This window comes from Tachysurus vachellii, chromosome 7 (genome assembly GCF_030014155.1).
Source record: "Tachysurus vachellii isolate PV-2020 chromosome 7, HZAU_Pvac_v1, whole genome shotgun sequence".
In the NCBI taxonomy this organism is placed as follows: domain Eukaryota; kingdom Metazoa; phylum Chordata; class Actinopteri; order Siluriformes; family Bagridae; genus Tachysurus; species Tachysurus vachellii.
In genome coordinates, this window is record NC_083466.1 from 16,769,015 (window position 1) to 16,786,960 (window position 17,946).

Below are 17,946 nucleotides of genomic sequence, written 5' to 3' on the forward strand. Positions count from 1 at the left end.
CACAACAGGGTAGGAGTATTTGAGTATGAGTATATGTGTGTGTGGAAAAATATACAGTTTGTGAACATCTCTTTTCCTGAGTTTTATTCTTTGTAGTCTAAGTGAAGCGCCAGCTAGCTCCAGCTGTAGAGAGTTTAGTAAAAAGGATGGTAAAAACACCAGTAACTGAAGATGTGGGAGAACAGACTGGTTGTGCATGGGTGCCTAAATTTAGGGAGGACATCAGAGTTGGATCCTTGAAATGCTTTATATGTGGTGAGAAGAAGTTTGCACTGAATGTGGGCTTTACAGTTCGGCTAGTCAGTGCAGCTGCTGTGGGACAGGAGCTTTCTGCTTCAGGAAAGCTTAAAAAGAAGAGAGGTGATTAGTAATATACATTAGTAAATCCATTTATTATTAATTCATTCATCTTTTATCCAAAGTGTCTTACTGAAGTTAAGTAATATATCAAGAAGAGGACAATACAAGCAATGATACCATGAGACTTTTTTTTTTATTGAATGCCAGAAGTGGTGTTGTAGAAGTGTAGATTATCAATATTATTTCTTACATTTTATTTATTGATTAATACAAGTTAAGCGTTCATCAAAGAGGTGGGTCTTCAGTGGTATTTTGAATGTAGTGACAGATTCTGCTGTCAGGTTTGGACTTGTTTATTCCACCACTGAGGGACGGTCAGTTTAAAGCTTCTGGAAGGGGACTTGATGTTAGTTGTCCCTATTTTTAATAGGGTAAGAGTACTAGGAATAATAGGGTGTGTATACTTGGGTATACACACCTTTGTTTTGCGTTTTGTCTTCTATTGTGAGTCGGATTATTGAGATGGGTAACTGGGATTATAGCTGTTCTAGGAGCAATGTTGTGGATTTCTTTTATTTGCGTTTGGCCCGTGTGATCAGCCTTAAACCCTGAAGCTGCATTAAAATCCAGGTGATTTGCAGTCGTTAACAATGACTTATAACAGGGAGGTATTTTTTAGCTGATTCTTTAAAAGCCTTTAAGTAGTCATTCAACTTGACAAGCTTGTGAGGCTGGTTACTCATAACAGTGCCCTTTCTTTTCATTAGAGAGTGTAGGCTTCATAGGAAGGATATGGGTGGAGTGTGTTTACTCATGTTTGTTGTATATTCGGAAATGTGTCATTTTGTGTAAAACCATGATCGTGCCCTACAGACACAAAGTAAACGCTAATACACTAAACAGGTTATTTACATTTTATCATCCCTGAAGTGACCAATGCAGTCTGGAGTCATTTGTCTGAAAGCCATTGCATCTATTTAAATATTTGTAATCATTTACAAATTTTTTTTATGTAAAATTTAGGAACAATAAGAACATTTTAAATAAATACAAAAATAACATTACATAACACACTTTTGAAGCCTTTAATCCCATGTAAACACATGTAAAACACATGTAAAATTACCTTTACCAGCTTTTTACACAAATGAGACTGATGTTTATTGAATTTACAAATCAGGTAACGATCAGTTGTGTATATATATAAATATACACACACACACATATATATATATATATATATATATATATATATATATATATATATATATATATATATATATATATATATATATATATATAATCTAGAAATTTGTTAAAAAAAACAAAAACATTTTGGGCAAAATAAATCAAAAGTTTGATAAAAAGTATAAAAAGTTTGAACTGGAACCTGTCCACCCGTCCAGACTGAGAAAGATGGTGAACAATGACTCCGGTTTAGAGCTTAGCACAGTTTAGTGGTGCTTATCATGTTTCAAAATCATCTGTTAAATGTCAATTTCATAACAAGCTGAAAATGTCGCAAGATACGAGTCTTTCCTCCGAGCGACTTACACAATGCAGCAACAGAACTTCACCAGGTGTCTTTAGAACCGCAGCTGGCATTATGTGTTGTGGTCAAATGAAAACAAAGCCAAAACGCTTTGGTCAGGACACCATCAGGAGGTTTGGTGACCGAAGGAAATTGCATAGAAGGGAACTCACCTCATAACCACTGTAAGACCACTGCCACAGCGTGCAGACTGGACAGGAGAGTTGTGCTTCCATCAACACACAAAGGTTTTAATCTACCACAGAATCCGTGATTTTGCAATGACCCTCGATGTCTCGTTAATGAAAACCTGTGGTCTGATCTGAAGAGGGAAGTCAACATACACAAACCTGAGCAGTTCAAATGTTCTGCATAGAGAAATGACCCAACATCCATTTCAAAAGGCTCCAACCTCGTTAAATATTACAGCAATAGACTCAGTGCTGTCGTTCTCTCCTGAGCAGGCATCACAAAATGTTTAGAATAATTTGAAGCTATGATTTTGTAGAAAATATTAAAAAAAATAAAATAAAAAAAAGAGTTTAATCAAAACAATGGTTGTGTATGCTTTAGTTAGCCTGTTTCTCTGATCTCTCAGATCAACAAGGCTCTTCCACACACACAACTGTCTCTCATTCAATGTTTTTTTCTGTGTAAACTCTACAGACTGCTGTATATAAAAATCTCAGGAAATCAACAGTTTCTTAAATACTTAAACTAGACCGTCTTGCACCGACAAACATGTCAGTTACAAAAATCACATTGTTTTCTCCATTCTGATGGACGATGTGAGAACTAACTGAAGCTCTTGACCAATATCTATATGATTTTATGCATTGTGCAGCTGTATGGTCAGACGTATGTGGACACGTGACCTTCACACTCCTATGTAAGTTTTCCACAAAAAGAGATGGAAGCAAATAATTGGACAGAATATCTTTGTAAGCTGTAGCATTACAGTTTCCCTTCACTAGAACCAAGAGGTTGTTGTACCATTGTTGTATAAGAATGCTCCTTGGGAGTGTAAGAACTCGAGTGCCCTACAAAGTGCCCTGAACACAACCCCAATGAACACCTTTAGGATGAACTGGAACGGCACCACAGACCTCCTGACCCTACTAATGCTTTTGTGGCTGCATGAAAACAAATCCCTACAGCCACACTACACAATCTGGTGGAAAACCATTCCCAGAAGAGTGGAGGTACTTATAACGGCAAAGGGAGACTAAACCTGGAAGAGGATGTTCAGTAAGCTCATATGACTGTTGTGATCAGGTGTCCACATACTTTTGGTCATATAGTGTATCGTATGTTGCATATCTTATTCTGTTTTGTTATATTAAACTTGATGGATAAATAATAACAATTCTGGAATAATGAATAGTTCCATTTTCTAGTATTATATAACTTATAAAATGGTCTAATCCATGGTGTTTTTGCTATAGAATCAATGTAGATTAAACAGAATAATGAATAAATAAACAGGCTTGCAATTAAATCCTTTAAGCGGTTTATCATGCCATTTATTTTGAGCTTAGGGTTTAGATTTCACTGTTCTATTCGATGTTCAAGATTCAACAAAGAAGCAAAATGTCAGGGACAATTTGGACACATTTTCTTTATACACACAAAGCTGTTTAACTCCACCTTTTTCAGCTAAACAGGTTGTACTGGCTCTTTTGGAGTGGCTTACAGTTTCCTTCTCACGTTTTTTTTTCTTTCTTTTTCCTCAAACATAATCTTCTCATCTTAATTCACCTGAAAAAGTCTGCACTACTATATAACTAAATTTGATTTATCATTAGTTTACAACTTAAATCATCACAACAGCAGAAACATTATTTTAGGGACAAATTAAACAGAGCATGTGGATGTCATGACGTTTTATTTTTTGTTTGTTTGTTTGTTTTTCATAGTTAAGGATTACGCAGAGAGAACTATTCAGTTTCTGTTTGGCTGATCATAGTACGAAAATTCCAGAACCGAATATTTGTGGAAGAAAAGAGCAAAAACGACCCATTCCCTAACATCTAACGTCGAACATTATAGAATTGTATAATATAAAATAAAATAAAAGTAGATCTCATAATAATAACAAGCAGCTGTGTGAACTGAACATAGTTTTATTTTAAGGAGTCTGTCTTTCTACAAATGTGCATTTATTTATTTATTTATTTTTTTTTTTTTTTAGGATTTTAAAGCTGAATTTTTATTTTGATGGCTGTTGGAGTTAATAGAAGTTTTGCCTACATGGTCATTTTGAACAAATGAAACCAATATATATCAATACATCGTCTGGTGCTCAGGGTATTATGAAAAAGTGGTATTATGGCATGTCTATTTTTGTTGTATTTTCCATTTTGGCTAGAGATTTACACCAATCAGTCATAATGTTAAAACCACTGACAGGTAAAGTGAACAAAGTTAATTATCTTGCTACAGTGGCATTTGTCATGAGGTGAGATATATTAGGTAGTAAGTGAACATTAGTTGTGCTGGAAGCAGGAAAAATGGGAAAGAGTAAGAGAAAGGATCTGAACTTGAGCAAAGGCCAAGTTGTGGTGATTTTGTTAAGAGCAGCTCCAAAACTGCGGGTTTTGTGACGTGGACAACAGGTGACATGACAACAGGGTCATGATTTCCCAAGGCTCAACGCTTATCTTGGAAGAGATGGCACTATGAAAAGAAGGCAAGCCAGCATAGCAGTGTCATGCCCTGGTCAGTGTTCTGTTGGGAAATCTTTGGGTCCTGGCATTCATATGGATGTTACTGTGACATCACTGTGTCCTCTAATAACAGTTGCCCCTTCATAGCAACTGTATTCACCCATGGCAATGGCCTCGTTCAGCAGATTAATTCTGCCAGCTTTACTTTGCTGCATTAGTCAGGAACGTGACAATGAGTTGACTCTCCCTTCAAATTTAATCTCAGTCTGATCGAGCATCCGTGTGATGTAACTATCCAGTCCTCAGAAGCCCCACCTGGAAACTTGCAGGAAACAAAGGACCTGCTGCTAACGTCTTGGTACCAGATATCACAGCACACCTTCAGAGGTCTTGTTGAGTTTTGTGGTTTTCATGTTATGGCTGATCCGTGAATGTATTTACAGTCAGGTACAAGACCTCCTCTGTTATCGCAGTATCACTCTTAGAGAGGGCATAACACACTCTTTGTTATAGAAACTACCCACTACAGAGCACGAACACCCAAATACTGCTTTCTGAACGGTGCCATGCAGAAGCCTAGCTGACTAATGCATTGTATTGAGCTCCTCAGCTGATCCACAGTTTAATTAAAGCATTGTGATAAATCTGAAACCTTTAGGGCATGTTTTTTTTTTTTTTACTTCTCATCTGAGCTTTCATCACACATGTATGTCATCTTTTTTTTTTTTTTTTTTTTTTTTTTTTTTTTTGGAACAATCCCATAGTCTCATTTTCTTTTGTTTGTGTGTCTCTCTTTTCAGATATGAATGACACCTACAGCGAAGGCAACACGGACACCGTGGGCCAGATAGTTCACTACATCATGTCAAATGAAGGTAGGAGAAAGTAAAGGAATGAATGTGCATTGCACTGAATCTGTTGTGTTACAGCCAGCAGAGTGGTACAGGACGACGGTGAGGTGTGCCTTGTACACTCCAGAACATCGAGTACTGAGGACTTAAAACAGTAATCCAGCACCTCACAGTCACACCTGTGTCATATGTGAGATTACCACCAACAGTCCTTTGTAGATTTCCTTGTCAGAGAAAAGAACAAAATCTAGGCTGAATGTCTGAAAGTGCTTTAGAATTTACAATAAAAACCAAACATTCAAGTCAGAATAATGGGAATTACTCCTAGGAGTACATTTTTGTCCAAAGTACGACTGTTGCATCAGCAGAAATTAAAAACCACTCCCTGTTTCTGCAGACGAGCCGATACACATGCACAGTAAATAGGTGGTGTGCAAAACAATGTGATGCCATCTAATGTTAATGAATGTTAAAATGAATGTATTAATTAACAACAGATTTTAGATCTTTGGCTCCTCTTAGCTCAATGCGTACCACAGTATTTAAAATGCATAGGAAGCCACAAATAAGTGAAATATTTAAGGGTTTAGATCATTTTCCTCAAGCCACGAGTACAATACCGTCTTCCTTGCTTGGAGTTGAGTACAGTCCTCTTTTGCGCTCAGTATTGTTTAGTATTGTACTCTTCTTCTTCCTGAGAGGGAGGGTTCTGTATAGTGTTAATTTCGTCACCTATTTTTAATTTAGTCTTAGTCTTGTGCCAAATGTCCTTGTTAGTTTTAGTCATATTTAGTCATTTACATATCTTTTTTTGTTAGTTAAGTTTTAGTCGACTAAAAGTCTCGTCATTTTAGTCTAGTTTTAGTCAAAAAATTCTTTTTTTGAAATAACACATTATTACTGAGATTATTACTGATAAACATTTCAGTAAAAAAAGTGTTTCACATATGTTTCACTCGAACTTGACTGCACATCACATTTTTTACTTTATTGATGCTGCTTTTAATCGTAATGCAAAGACCGGTCATCGGGACATAAGCTGTCATGTACAATAAAAGAGCCTGCGCAGCGACAGGAAATATAATTTAACACAAAAAGCCGCCTAGACAGTGGACTTGCGCTCAGCTTTCTACGCACACTAAACAGCGCGAAGCCGTGAACTCGTTCTGAATATTTTAAAGGCGTAACAGCTGATGAAAAAGCAGAGACAATTGTAGACGAAAATGAAGAGAGATTTTATCTTAGTTTTTATTTTATACAAAACATTTTCGTCTCGTCTTTTTTGGCAACAATAATGCATGTTAATTTAGTCTTAGTCAGCGTTTTTGGACAGTGGTGCAGTCTTGTCATCGTCTCGTCTTAGTCATGAAAAAAAAAAAAGGTTGTTGACGAACATATTTCGTCTCGTCTTGTCTGACGAAATTAACACTAGTTCTGTACTCAAATTCAGGTTTTATTTCTCACATACATAAACATACACAGTATGACATGTAGTGAAATGTGTTCATTACTAATAGGTGGAGGACCTGAGTATCAGTGTTGTGCGAGTTAGTCCTCTCCATCCACATCTCCAACTCCATCTCTCTCTTTATCTCTCTCTATCTCTTTCAATATCTCTGTACATCTCATTCTCTCTCTCTCTCTCTCTCTCTCTCTCTCTCTCACACACAGACACACACACACACACACACACACACACACTTTATCTTATCATCTCTCTCTCTAGCTGTACAAATAGATTTGACTGAGGTTTTTGAAAAATAAATTCTCAACTCCCATTTAAAAGACCTGGTGGCTGACGTTAGGACTCCGAGTGACTTTACTGGTAAACAGGTTTGCTGCTGTTTATAAGCAGAGGGATATTTGTCGAGTTTCTTGTTGATGGTATTCACACGATGAAAGTTACTGTCTATGTACAACAGACTGTAAATGTTGAGTGGCTAGAGAGAGAGTGCGAGAGAGAGTGCGAGAGCCAGAGTGTGTGAGTGCGTTGGCTTTTAGATGAGCTTCAGTGATTGCATTTTAATAAAAAAAAACATTTTGGACACTGCCAGTTAGTTAGTCTGTCACTGAGCATGCCACATTATGACACATTCCAAGACTACTCAGCACATGAACAAAGGTTTCTTTTATAATGTGTGAATTTTGTCTCCTAACATTGAGATAAAGTGTAAAATATAAACCCAGCTTACAGCACCTTCGTAAAGTTTATGAACTTTTAAATTCATGAAAAATGCTACATGTTTAAAAGACTTAGATTTTTGTGAACAAGCACAATATTTTTGTGAATCTGTCACTTTGGTGTACAATAAAATAAACCTCAAAATTCTCCCAATATAGAAAGCAAGCTCCTTCCGTAAAATACTGACCTCCGGGAAGATGGCCGTTAGCTTTTCTCTGCTTACACATAACTGATATCCACTCAGAGTTTCTCAAACTGAGGCTTATTTAGTGAATTCACGGGTCTCATAAAACACACTTAATAAACACATCACCAGCCTCCTACTGGCATGAGCAATATTCTTCTGTCTCGACAAAAAAGGATTCGACAGACTTGTTTGTGCAGTCACTGTTATATCATGCTCTTGAGTTTGTGTGAGCTGTTTAAGATTTAAATGTATGTTTCGCAGGCGTCCATGCTCTCTTTTTTCAGTCGAACTTGTGCTCTTAATTCAGTCTTGCCAAAAAAAGTGTATTATCTAATCACCCTTTTCTGCTTCTGGTTATTATTATATTTATATTATTTAAATAAATAATTGTTTTTATTTATTTATATCTTGCCTGATAAATGTGTTTTTTTAATTTATTTATTTATTTATTTATTTATTTATTTATTTGTGAGTGTGTGTTTAAGGGCTTGAGGCAGGTCCTGACTGATGATAAAGATAATGGAAGAGAAAAAGCCACGATCAGAGATGTGACAGCTATAACTTTTTATTTTAACTAATAACCTTTTTTTAAAAAAAATAATAAATAAATACTGGCAAATATTTTTATTTATATATTTTGCCTGCCATTTTGTGTTGAGAATAATAAATCTAAGGTTAGAATGACAACAAACAGGGTGGAATATGGAAAATATTGACCACAAGACCGGTCGGATCCAGCTTGCTGTATTTTACCCCATACAGTACATAGTACACAGGATGTAAATGCCTGGGATTGTGTGTGTTCTCATGCTGCTTAAAGGTAATGCCCAGTTTCATTGTGTCTGGGAGCTTTGACTTAATGAATGCAAATGCACTATTGTGGACTTTTTCCTATTTTTGTTCTCCATTCAAAAGCAAAAATGAGCCAGACTATCCTTCTGAAGACTGAAGACTCAAAGCAGGATAGAAAAGAAGATGCAAAGGAGGAATCTCGGAAGTGAAAGAATAAGAGAATGTGTGATTGAAAAAACATTGATGAACTGGATATGATTATGGAAAAGCATGTGAAGAAGCTGGGGGAAGAGATTTTGTGCTTTATTGTTCAGTTGTATCAGTATGTGTGTGCAGTTTCAATATCTCTCTCTCTCTCTCTCTCTCTCTCTCTCTCTTTCTCTCTAGCTAACAAAGATGCTCTGAAGGCCATGGTTAGTGAAAACAGCATAGACTCAGAAGGGTAAGACATGCTATTTATATTTTCATTTTTACAAACACATGGGAATCTGCTCATGTGTTTTCTGGTACAAATACCGTTCCTCCAAAAAAAAAAAAGTTAATGTATTTTACTTAAGCATTCTACACATATTTGTAATAAATCCTACAAAATGTAAAATCTTGTCTCTGACTGTGGAGTATAGGAGTGCTTTTGGCACAAAAATATCAGGGTTGTTGACCTGCCCAAGTCAGATACATACCATTTAATATACCAAACATACCATTACCAGTACAATTAAGGCAATTATGAAAGTTCTGAAAAAGATTTGCTGAAAAGAGGACACACAAGAATACTGATATATAGCCAAAGGTATGTGAACTGTTCGTGTAAAGTTCAGAGACCGAGAGAGTTTAATCCCACAGTAGAATGCCTTTGTATGCTGTAACATTACAATTTCCTTTCACTGTAACTCAGTGGCCCAAACCTAGTCCTGCACGACAATATTCTTGTGCACAAAGCACAAGGTTCATAACGATGTTGTTTCAAATGTGTGGAATAGAAGTACTTCCATGGCTTATACAGAGTCTGACCTCGACCCAACTGCACCCTTCTGGGATGAACTAGACTGCTGAGGAAGCCCATAGCCTCCTTGTCCAACACCAGTACCTGACCTCACTAATGTGCTTGTGGATGATTCAGCAAAAATCTCTACAGCCATGTTCCCCAAACACAAGCGGAAATCCTTCACAGAAGACTAGAGGTTATTATAAGAACAACAGTGGAAACAACTCCATATTAGCTGTTTCACTTAATATCCATACAAACTATTCAAAATGTTGTAGGAAAGAGGTAAAAAAAAAGAAGTGTTCATCTGAGCTCAAAGTCCTGCAAGGATTTTTCAACCCAGCAACTGGTTGCCTCTGCCAGGATGTTAAGAATTTGTACAAGACAATGACCCCTAATCCGCTGGTTCAGAAATGTTTGTTTGAACCATATTCAACTCTATTAAACCCTGCTGATGTCTGATACACTTCCACAAACCATGGGATGTACAAGAGCATGAAATGTTCTGTATATTGGGGTCACACAAAATCCCTCCAAAAGCGTCTCTTATCTTGGACTTGGATATTATACAAAGAAGCTTACTCCTGTTCTTTTTAGAAGAGGCTTCAGCAAAAATAATCTATAAAGCACCAGTAAATTCAAAGCCACTGTTTTGCAGAAAAGTGCTGTAGGTATGAAAACCTTTTTGAAATAGGTGTAGTTATTAAAAACTCTTTTAAACTAAACCTTTAAACTAAAGGTATTATTTATTTTATTGTCCATATAGTTCTATCGGCTCATTTTCCTACCACACAATAATCCTGTAGCTTTATGATGTATAGAAAAAAAAAAAAAACAGATGATTTTTGCCCGTTGAGCTCCTTTAGCTTTTCGTATTTGATGCATGTATGTTGCTACCACAAGGTGGCAGTGTAGGCTCTGAAATAAATTGTGCTACCCCTTCGCAGGATCTGTATATGCATAAACTGTATAAACTCACTGTGTGCAAATATTTACTATAAACTCGGTGTATGCAAATGTTTTACTCTTTACTCTACATTTTCCTAGGAACACTATGAAGGGCTTCACTTTATTATCAACACATCTCAATTTTTTTACGGCCTTCTTTATTCCTTTGAGAATGAGTTTTCATGATTGCATCACCCAATGCCTGTAGATTTTTTAAGTGCACTTTCGTGTTGTGGATCTTTTGTTCTACCGTATCCCAAATGTGTACATCTCAGCTTTAGATCAGGTGACTGGGAAGGTCACCGAAGAGCAATGAACTTATTGTCATGGAACCAGGTTGAGATGACTTTTGCTTCAGAACACTGTGCCTTATTATGTTGAAAGTAGCCAGTATAAGATGGTAAATGGTGGTCATGAAGGGATGCACATGATCTGCAACAATACTCAAATACTCTGTGGCATTCATGCTGTGATTGACTGGCATTAACGGGATCAAATTGAGCCAAGCAAACATTCCTCACACCACTACACCACCTCTATGAGCCTCGACTGTTCACACAGCCGGTCAGATCCATGCATTCAGGCTGTTGTGCCTCAGCAGAAATCTAGGATCTTTAGACCAGACCAGAATATTTTTTTCCAATCTTTAACTGTCCAGAGTTGGACAGTTCCACTGCACCCTCAGCTTTCTGTTCTTGAGTGACAGAAATGGAGTCTAACTGTCTTCCACTCTTGTAGCTCATCTGCCTCAAGACTTGATGTGCATTCTGAGATGTTTTTCCACAATTGTACAGTGTTTATCTGAGGTACTGTAGCCTTTCTGTCAGTTTGAACAAGTCTGGCCAGTCTCTGTTGTCCTCTCTGATCATCAAGGCGTTTGTGTCTGCAGAACCACAGCTAACCAGATGTTTCTTTATTATTGCACCATTCAGAGGAAACTATTGAGTGTGAAAATCCCAGAAGATCTGCAATCATAAAGATTTTTAAATTCTCAGCCAGTCCGACACCAACAATAATGCCACAGTCCAATTTCTTTTTCTTTTCAGACGGTTGAATTGTACATTAACTGTTTTTGCGCCTTACACTGCTGCTACAGGATTGGCTGATAAGAGAATTGTTTGTATATTGTATTACATTATAGTAATACTAATATACATAATATACATAATATATTACTATAATGAAGTAATATCGAATACATTGGCAACCACTGTGATAATATATAAAGCATTTTTTTCTGCAATTTTTTGTAATGCAGAAAAAAAAAGAACTTTAACATTGTTTAATGTTGTTCAGTTTTCTTCTGAAATGTTGTACATAAAAACAAATCCCAGAACTGTTTCTGGGTAGATGTATCCAATACAGCGATACATAATACACTTACATAATGGCCACTGTATACTGCATATAGCTTGTCTTTCTGACAGCAAATCATGCCTGCAATTGGCTTGAAAGGGTTTTTTTTCTTTTGTTTTGTTTAGTTTTTCAGTCAGCACTTCAGCCTTGACGTTGTGAATGCACTCATTTTTTCACTAAGTCCATGTGATGTAAGATTGAATGAAAGCCTCTCGTCCATAAAGCAAGGTCTTCACTCCATTCATAAGCCATGCATAAGAGTGAGCCGGGTACGTCCTTGAGTATTGAAAGCAGGCACGGTGTGAAAGGAGAAATCTCAGATGTGAAAAAGAGAGCGGGTAGAAAACCACAGACGAGCTGGATAAGAAGCCGGGAGCGCTTGTGGAGTATCAGAATAACACCGCAGTAGGGAGGATAATGATGGCAGCGCAGGAGACAGGGAATAATGGAAGACGTGTCATTAGGAGTCAAAGCAGCCAGGGAGAATGAATGATTGACAGAGTAGAAGAACATATGGATGAGTGCAAGGGACAGATTAGTTGTGTGCTGGAGTATTTCAGAGCAGTGACGTTGGACAGAATGCTCTCGTTTCCTGACTGGGATGTTGGGCATAGTGCCAGTGGGACACTTACAGAGACAGCTGGGAGGAGCCAGAGGCTTGTGCTAACCAGGCAAGGTGGGACAAAGTTTATCTAAGAGTTGATTGACAGATGGGAGAGCAAGATTGTTTCTGGATGTAGGGTTTTATCTTCCTGGACATTCATAGAAAGTATTGGCTTCTTTATTGCCATCATTTTCCCCAAAGTACTTGTAATAAATGATTGTTAGTTTGTGTATCTCTGTAACCTGTTTTTCAATTTTTCTCTTCCCTCCTATATAAATCATGCCAACCTTTTGACAGACACACACCTCCCTGCTGGTGTGTAGGTGTGAGTTAGAGAAGGCTGTAAAAAGCTTGCCTATGCCCTGTCTTTTATTCCTCTCTCAGCCCTTATGCAGATGGTCATTTACATAACGTCTCTATCCCGATTGAACTCCGCCTTTTCAACACCACCCTCAGTGGTGTCCCGTAGTGAAACAGAGACTGGTAACTTCGAATGCTGCCACGGTTTTCCTCAAATAGTGAGTCTAGTGGCAGAATCGCATCTCCACGTTAAGCATTAGTTAGCGAGTGAAGGACAGAGGAGCAGCAATGAACGATGCACAGGATTACACAGAAAAAGCGGGAACACAACAACCCAGAGAACCACTGAGACCAATCTTCTTTAGATCTGTAGCAGCACTCTGTCTGATTGTCATCCTTTTCATGCGCTATTAATAAGAATGTAGAGAGAGGTTCAGTGGTGCAATGGGAAGGTTTACGTCGACTATGCTGAATTGACTGTAGGTGTTCGAGTGTGTACACAGTTCCCCTGGGGTTAAACAGTGTCCCATCCAGAGTGTCACATCTAGTTTACCCGTCATAGGCTCTAGATCCACCACCAACACCCTGACCAAGATAACGTGCTCATAGAAGATGAACAAATGAAACGACAAGAACAAAAAACAATAAATTAGAACAATGTAGAAAAATGCTTCAGTTGTGCTAGAAATCTCTTAGTTTTGGTCAGAAAAATGTGCTTAAAGCCAGTTGAATTAAATAGCGACATAGTAAAGAAATATTACTAGCAGAAACGCGTGTCATCAGTTAGTCATCAGGTAGTGGCTTAGAGTTAAGCATGTTTACCTCACACCTCCAGGGATGGGAGTTTGATTCCTGTCTGCATGTGCAGAGTATGTTTGTTCTCCCTGTGCTTCAGGGGTTTCCTCCAGGTTATCCGGTTTCCTCCCCCAGTGCAAACACGTGTGTTGTAGCGTGTATGAGTGTGCATGCGTGTGTGAGTGAGTGCGCACGCGTGTGATTTCTGCGTGCACGATAGTTTCCCAAGGATAGGCCCCAAGCTCCCTCAGGTTTTTAATATGACTCTTATCTTAAAATCTTATGTCTTTTCTCTGATTTTTTTTTCTCGTGCATTTATTTGATATTTTGATTATTTGCAGCGCTCCTGTAACACCAATCACACCATCTCCTGTGACCCCAATCACGCCAACTCCTGTAACCCCTGCGAGCCCCGTGTCGCCAGGAGCTCCTGCCGCAGCAGCCAAACACACCTGTAACCACCTTCACACCATTGGAGGAATGATGGGGCACAACAACACGTGTAACCGCTGCAACCAGAAGAAGTGGCCTCTCATGTGGCGTGGCTCGAACAGGAAAATGGACCGGCGCGCACACGTTGGAGAGGTCACCGTGCTGGCAGTTGGCAGGTGCGTGTGTGACTGTGTGAGAATGGGAGGAAAAAAGAGTGGTGTCTGTATTTGAGGGAATCTGTGTATGCTTTTTGAAACTCTTTCTTCTGATATCAGTACCTGTAACGTGACAAAGTGTACGGTGATGTGGCTAATTATATCATCACTATTCTAGTGGAATAACACCGCCCCAACGCCCATTAGCTCCCCTCAAGCCCTATAAGGATTTCTTTAACAATTTGCGATTGTATCCTGTAACAGCATTATCATGACCCAAAAGCCTTTAGATGGATTTGTGTGCGTTGAGGTCATCTCACCTGAACAAGGAAGTTCATTCATTTATTTCATTTCTTTTCCTGGTGCCTCCATTGGCCTTGCACATACAAACAGACACATGCAAATATTTTAAGTAGACGCCTGTGTGTTTGTGGCGACACACCGACTGACACGTTGACATTTTGGTGTGTGCGTGTGTGCACATTTAAAGATCCTTTTCCATCATTTGTTGTGTGTGTGTGTGTGTGTGTGTGTGTGTGTGTGTGTGTGTGTGCATGCGGCTAGTCCAGTATCGCTCATTCTTGTGCTCACTGAAGGGGAGTCAGTGCTCTGAATGCTAATCAAGCTTTTCCTCTTTCATCCATTGTGATAAATGAGAGTTTTTAGAAGGGTCACCCTAACCCATGTGTGTTTGTGAGTAGATTTTAATTAATTTCCCCAATTTATTTCATTAATTCCTAGAGGGATGTTTGTGAGCTGAATGTGTGGGTGGTTAGTAAACAGAAATGAATGCCAAGTCTACAGTGTACAGCACGGCAGACTTAAGAGATTGTCTTCAATTTCAGGTTCCGTGTGACTAAAACTGACCCACGGTCGGGTCGTGAAAGACGCAGCCTGCTGATCACTGAGCCTAACGGCAGTGTCCTCGTCACTCCTGTAAAGACCGAGCCAGCTTCACTGAACGGCGGCGCAGATGCACCGCCCAAGGTGAGCTCCACTAAACACACAACAAACTAATAAAGCACACACAATGCACACACAAACATAATCAGTGTGGGGCATCAGCGCTGCTCATGGCTTTGTTTCTCTATCAACCTCTTTCATTTACCTCTAAAACTATACATATGAGACCTGGTCTAGTGTCTAATTAATACATTTACCAATCAGTCAAGCAATTAATGAGAAACTTCCCAGTCTCTTTACCTTTTCAGTAAATTATTTTAATTGAATTAATTTTATTAAATACGTACTAACTTAGTTTGTAGCCAAACAGACAACATGTAATTCCCAAGTCTCACTCACAGGGGTAGTTGTTTAGCACAGCGTGTTAAATGACGCAGTCCAAATAATCTGTAATGAAATTTATTGTCAACTATTTTTATTAGATGGTGAAACTAGATGTGTGGTATTTTTATTTAAAGGGCAAAGAGTAGCCCTGCTTTTTACTTATTGCAAGGAAATGTATTTAAACTAATAACTGTACTGTTTGTACTTACATTGCTGCCCAGTATTAGATGAGTCTTATCAGCTAAGTTCACCATCACTGAGGTTGATTGTTACAGTAAAGCCACTACAGATCTTTGACTCATATTTTGTGTGGGATTTTACGTATGTATAACAGAAATATTCTTAATACTTCCACAAGTTTAATCATTTTCTTTCATTTTCTTTCTCCTCAGGCAGAGGCTGACCATAACAAGTGAACGTGTGGGAGCAATATCCGTTCAAGTGTAGTCAAAAGCAAATTTTAAAACATTTTTAAACCCAACCACAGCATTGACATAGCAGCGAGGCGAAAGAGAAGCAAACGACAAGATGGAGGTTAAAGATGGTTTCGAAGCAAAGCAGTTGCTGAATAGGCCTTTTAATTTGAAGTGCAGTATTAGACTCCGACCTCTGGCCGTTGTGGTTTGTTTGCGTATTTGGGAAGGGAGGAGGAAGGCACACCAGTTTGTCCGAGTTATTCCATCACCATGTCATTCCTCCCTTTATAAACACACTGCATCATTAACCCCGCAGAGTCGCTTTATCCATTTTAATGTCCACGAGCGTATCAATGGTTAATCCACAGTCAAACATACGCTCACATTACATAGTAGGCTACAGAATAGTTACGTGACCTAAGGTCATGTGACTCAGTTTACGACTTCCAAGAAGCAGGGACTTTTTTTATTTTTTTTTAAGCACACTCTTTTCAGTTCGATCACTAAACAGGACCACACACACACACCAGGAAAAACTCCACGTCGGGTACAAATTTAACGCAGCACATGTCTGAACGCACATGTACCACCACGTATCACCTGTCCACCACATGGCTTACCGTTTGCCTTTTGTTTTATATTGATTAGCCAAACCCTTTGTGCCTTTAATTAGATCAGCATTATGTTTAACGTAACTTCTACAAAAGTCTGCTAAGCTGTCTATTTATTACTCCTAGTGTGGCCTTTCCGTTTGGGAAAATATATGTATTTATGACGGAGCCTCACATCATGTTTAGTGGTCTGTACTTTCTCAATTATCTTCTTCTTGAAGCCATATGCAAGAGTGTATAGCAATGCAAATAAACAAAACCTGCTCAAACAAGAACTGGAAAGAAAAATGGACAAAAAAGTCTAGACGATACAGGGAGCTTCTACGTAAAATATAATCACAATTCACTAGTCAAAATATTGCTTCCTTCATTAGTGCTTTAGGAAAAATGTTGCACCAGATCAGCCAAGACTGCATGGTTTATTCACATTTTCTGTACCTGTCTGGTTACCTCATAGAATAAAAAAGACTGTGTGGCAGAAGCTAATATAAATACACAATGAATACAGTAATAATATTATACTCTTATGCTGTTACCTGTTCTGTATTTAACCAGTAGATAATGTTTAAAAAAAAATCATCAGAATATAAATGGCCTTGTATTGGAGAAAGACTCTTTGATGATATACTGGGAATCTCAAGTCACTACAGTTTAACCAAAACACATTTGCCAATAACGTCATTATATGAATTGTATGAGGAAACTGAGGAGGTGTGTGGTTGGGGAAGGACAGAATTGGTGAACGGTATGTGGATTTTAAGTGCACTTTTGTTAAAATGCTACCCATAATAATGAAAGGAGCTTTGTATATCTACAGCAAACAATGCGATACTCTACAGACAAATAGTCAGATGGTTGAAATTACACTTACAGAGGTTTATTTTGGCTTGGAAAAAGAAACGATTGCCATCTAATCGCATATTATTAGTAAAGTGTATTTATGTAACACATGGAGAATATTTCCAAATCACGTTAATCCAAACGTTCTATTCCAAGCCTGGCAGATCAGTCCAAAATTTCTCTTCCGAAATCCCTACGTTCCTAATACAGAGTGCCATCTACAGACTATTTAAACACCGGCACACAGTCAGCTAGTCCCTGCTACCTCTTTTAGGATTTTTTGTGGTGTACTTCATGGAAAAATTTGAACCAAAATAAATAATGAAACTATTTGTGTATTTAAGATGTTTTAAACATGTCTAAAATGTATCGGGATATCGAAAGTCAAATATGTTTTGAATTGGATTTTTAAAAAAAGGCTGTGTTATAGAACAACTATTGTTTTAATTCTGTTTTTGTTCATACAGTTTGTATCTACATTAAAAATATGTTAAATGAAAAACTGGGTGTTCATGGTTTTTCTTTTCCATTAAACCCAAGTTTATCCATAATTTGTCACACAAGAGAGCAGTTACTTTTAAACATAACGCTCTCCTTAAGCACCTGTAATGCTGGTCCAGCAGGTTAATCAGCCGAGCATTGTGGGTAATATCTAACAGGTGTGTGTTTATAGGTCACTAGAGCGGTACTGATGACCTTGGAAACAGA

The 17,946-nt window shown here is 38.1% G+C and overlaps 1 protein-coding gene across 1 annotated transcript in view; it reads left to right on the top strand.

The window, feature by feature from the left end:
• The window catches only part of rell1 (RELT like 1), a 26,093-nt gene extending 9,796 nt beyond the window's left edge, over positions 1–16,297 (top strand). Inside the window, exons 3-7 of the mRNA XM_060874664.1 lie at positions 5,298–5,372; positions 8,897–8,951; positions 13,839–14,105; positions 14,930–15,071; positions 15,764–16,297. Coding sequence (XP_060730647.1) covers positions 5,298–5,372; positions 8,897–8,951; positions 13,839–14,105; positions 14,930–15,071; positions 15,764–15,787 — 563 coding nt within the window. The 3' untranslated portion in view covers positions 15,788–16,297. The remainder of the gene's footprint in view (positions 1–5,297; positions 5,373–8,896; positions 8,952–13,838; positions 14,106–14,929; positions 15,072–15,763) is intronic.
• Positions 16,298–17,946: the final 1,649 nt, after the last annotated feature.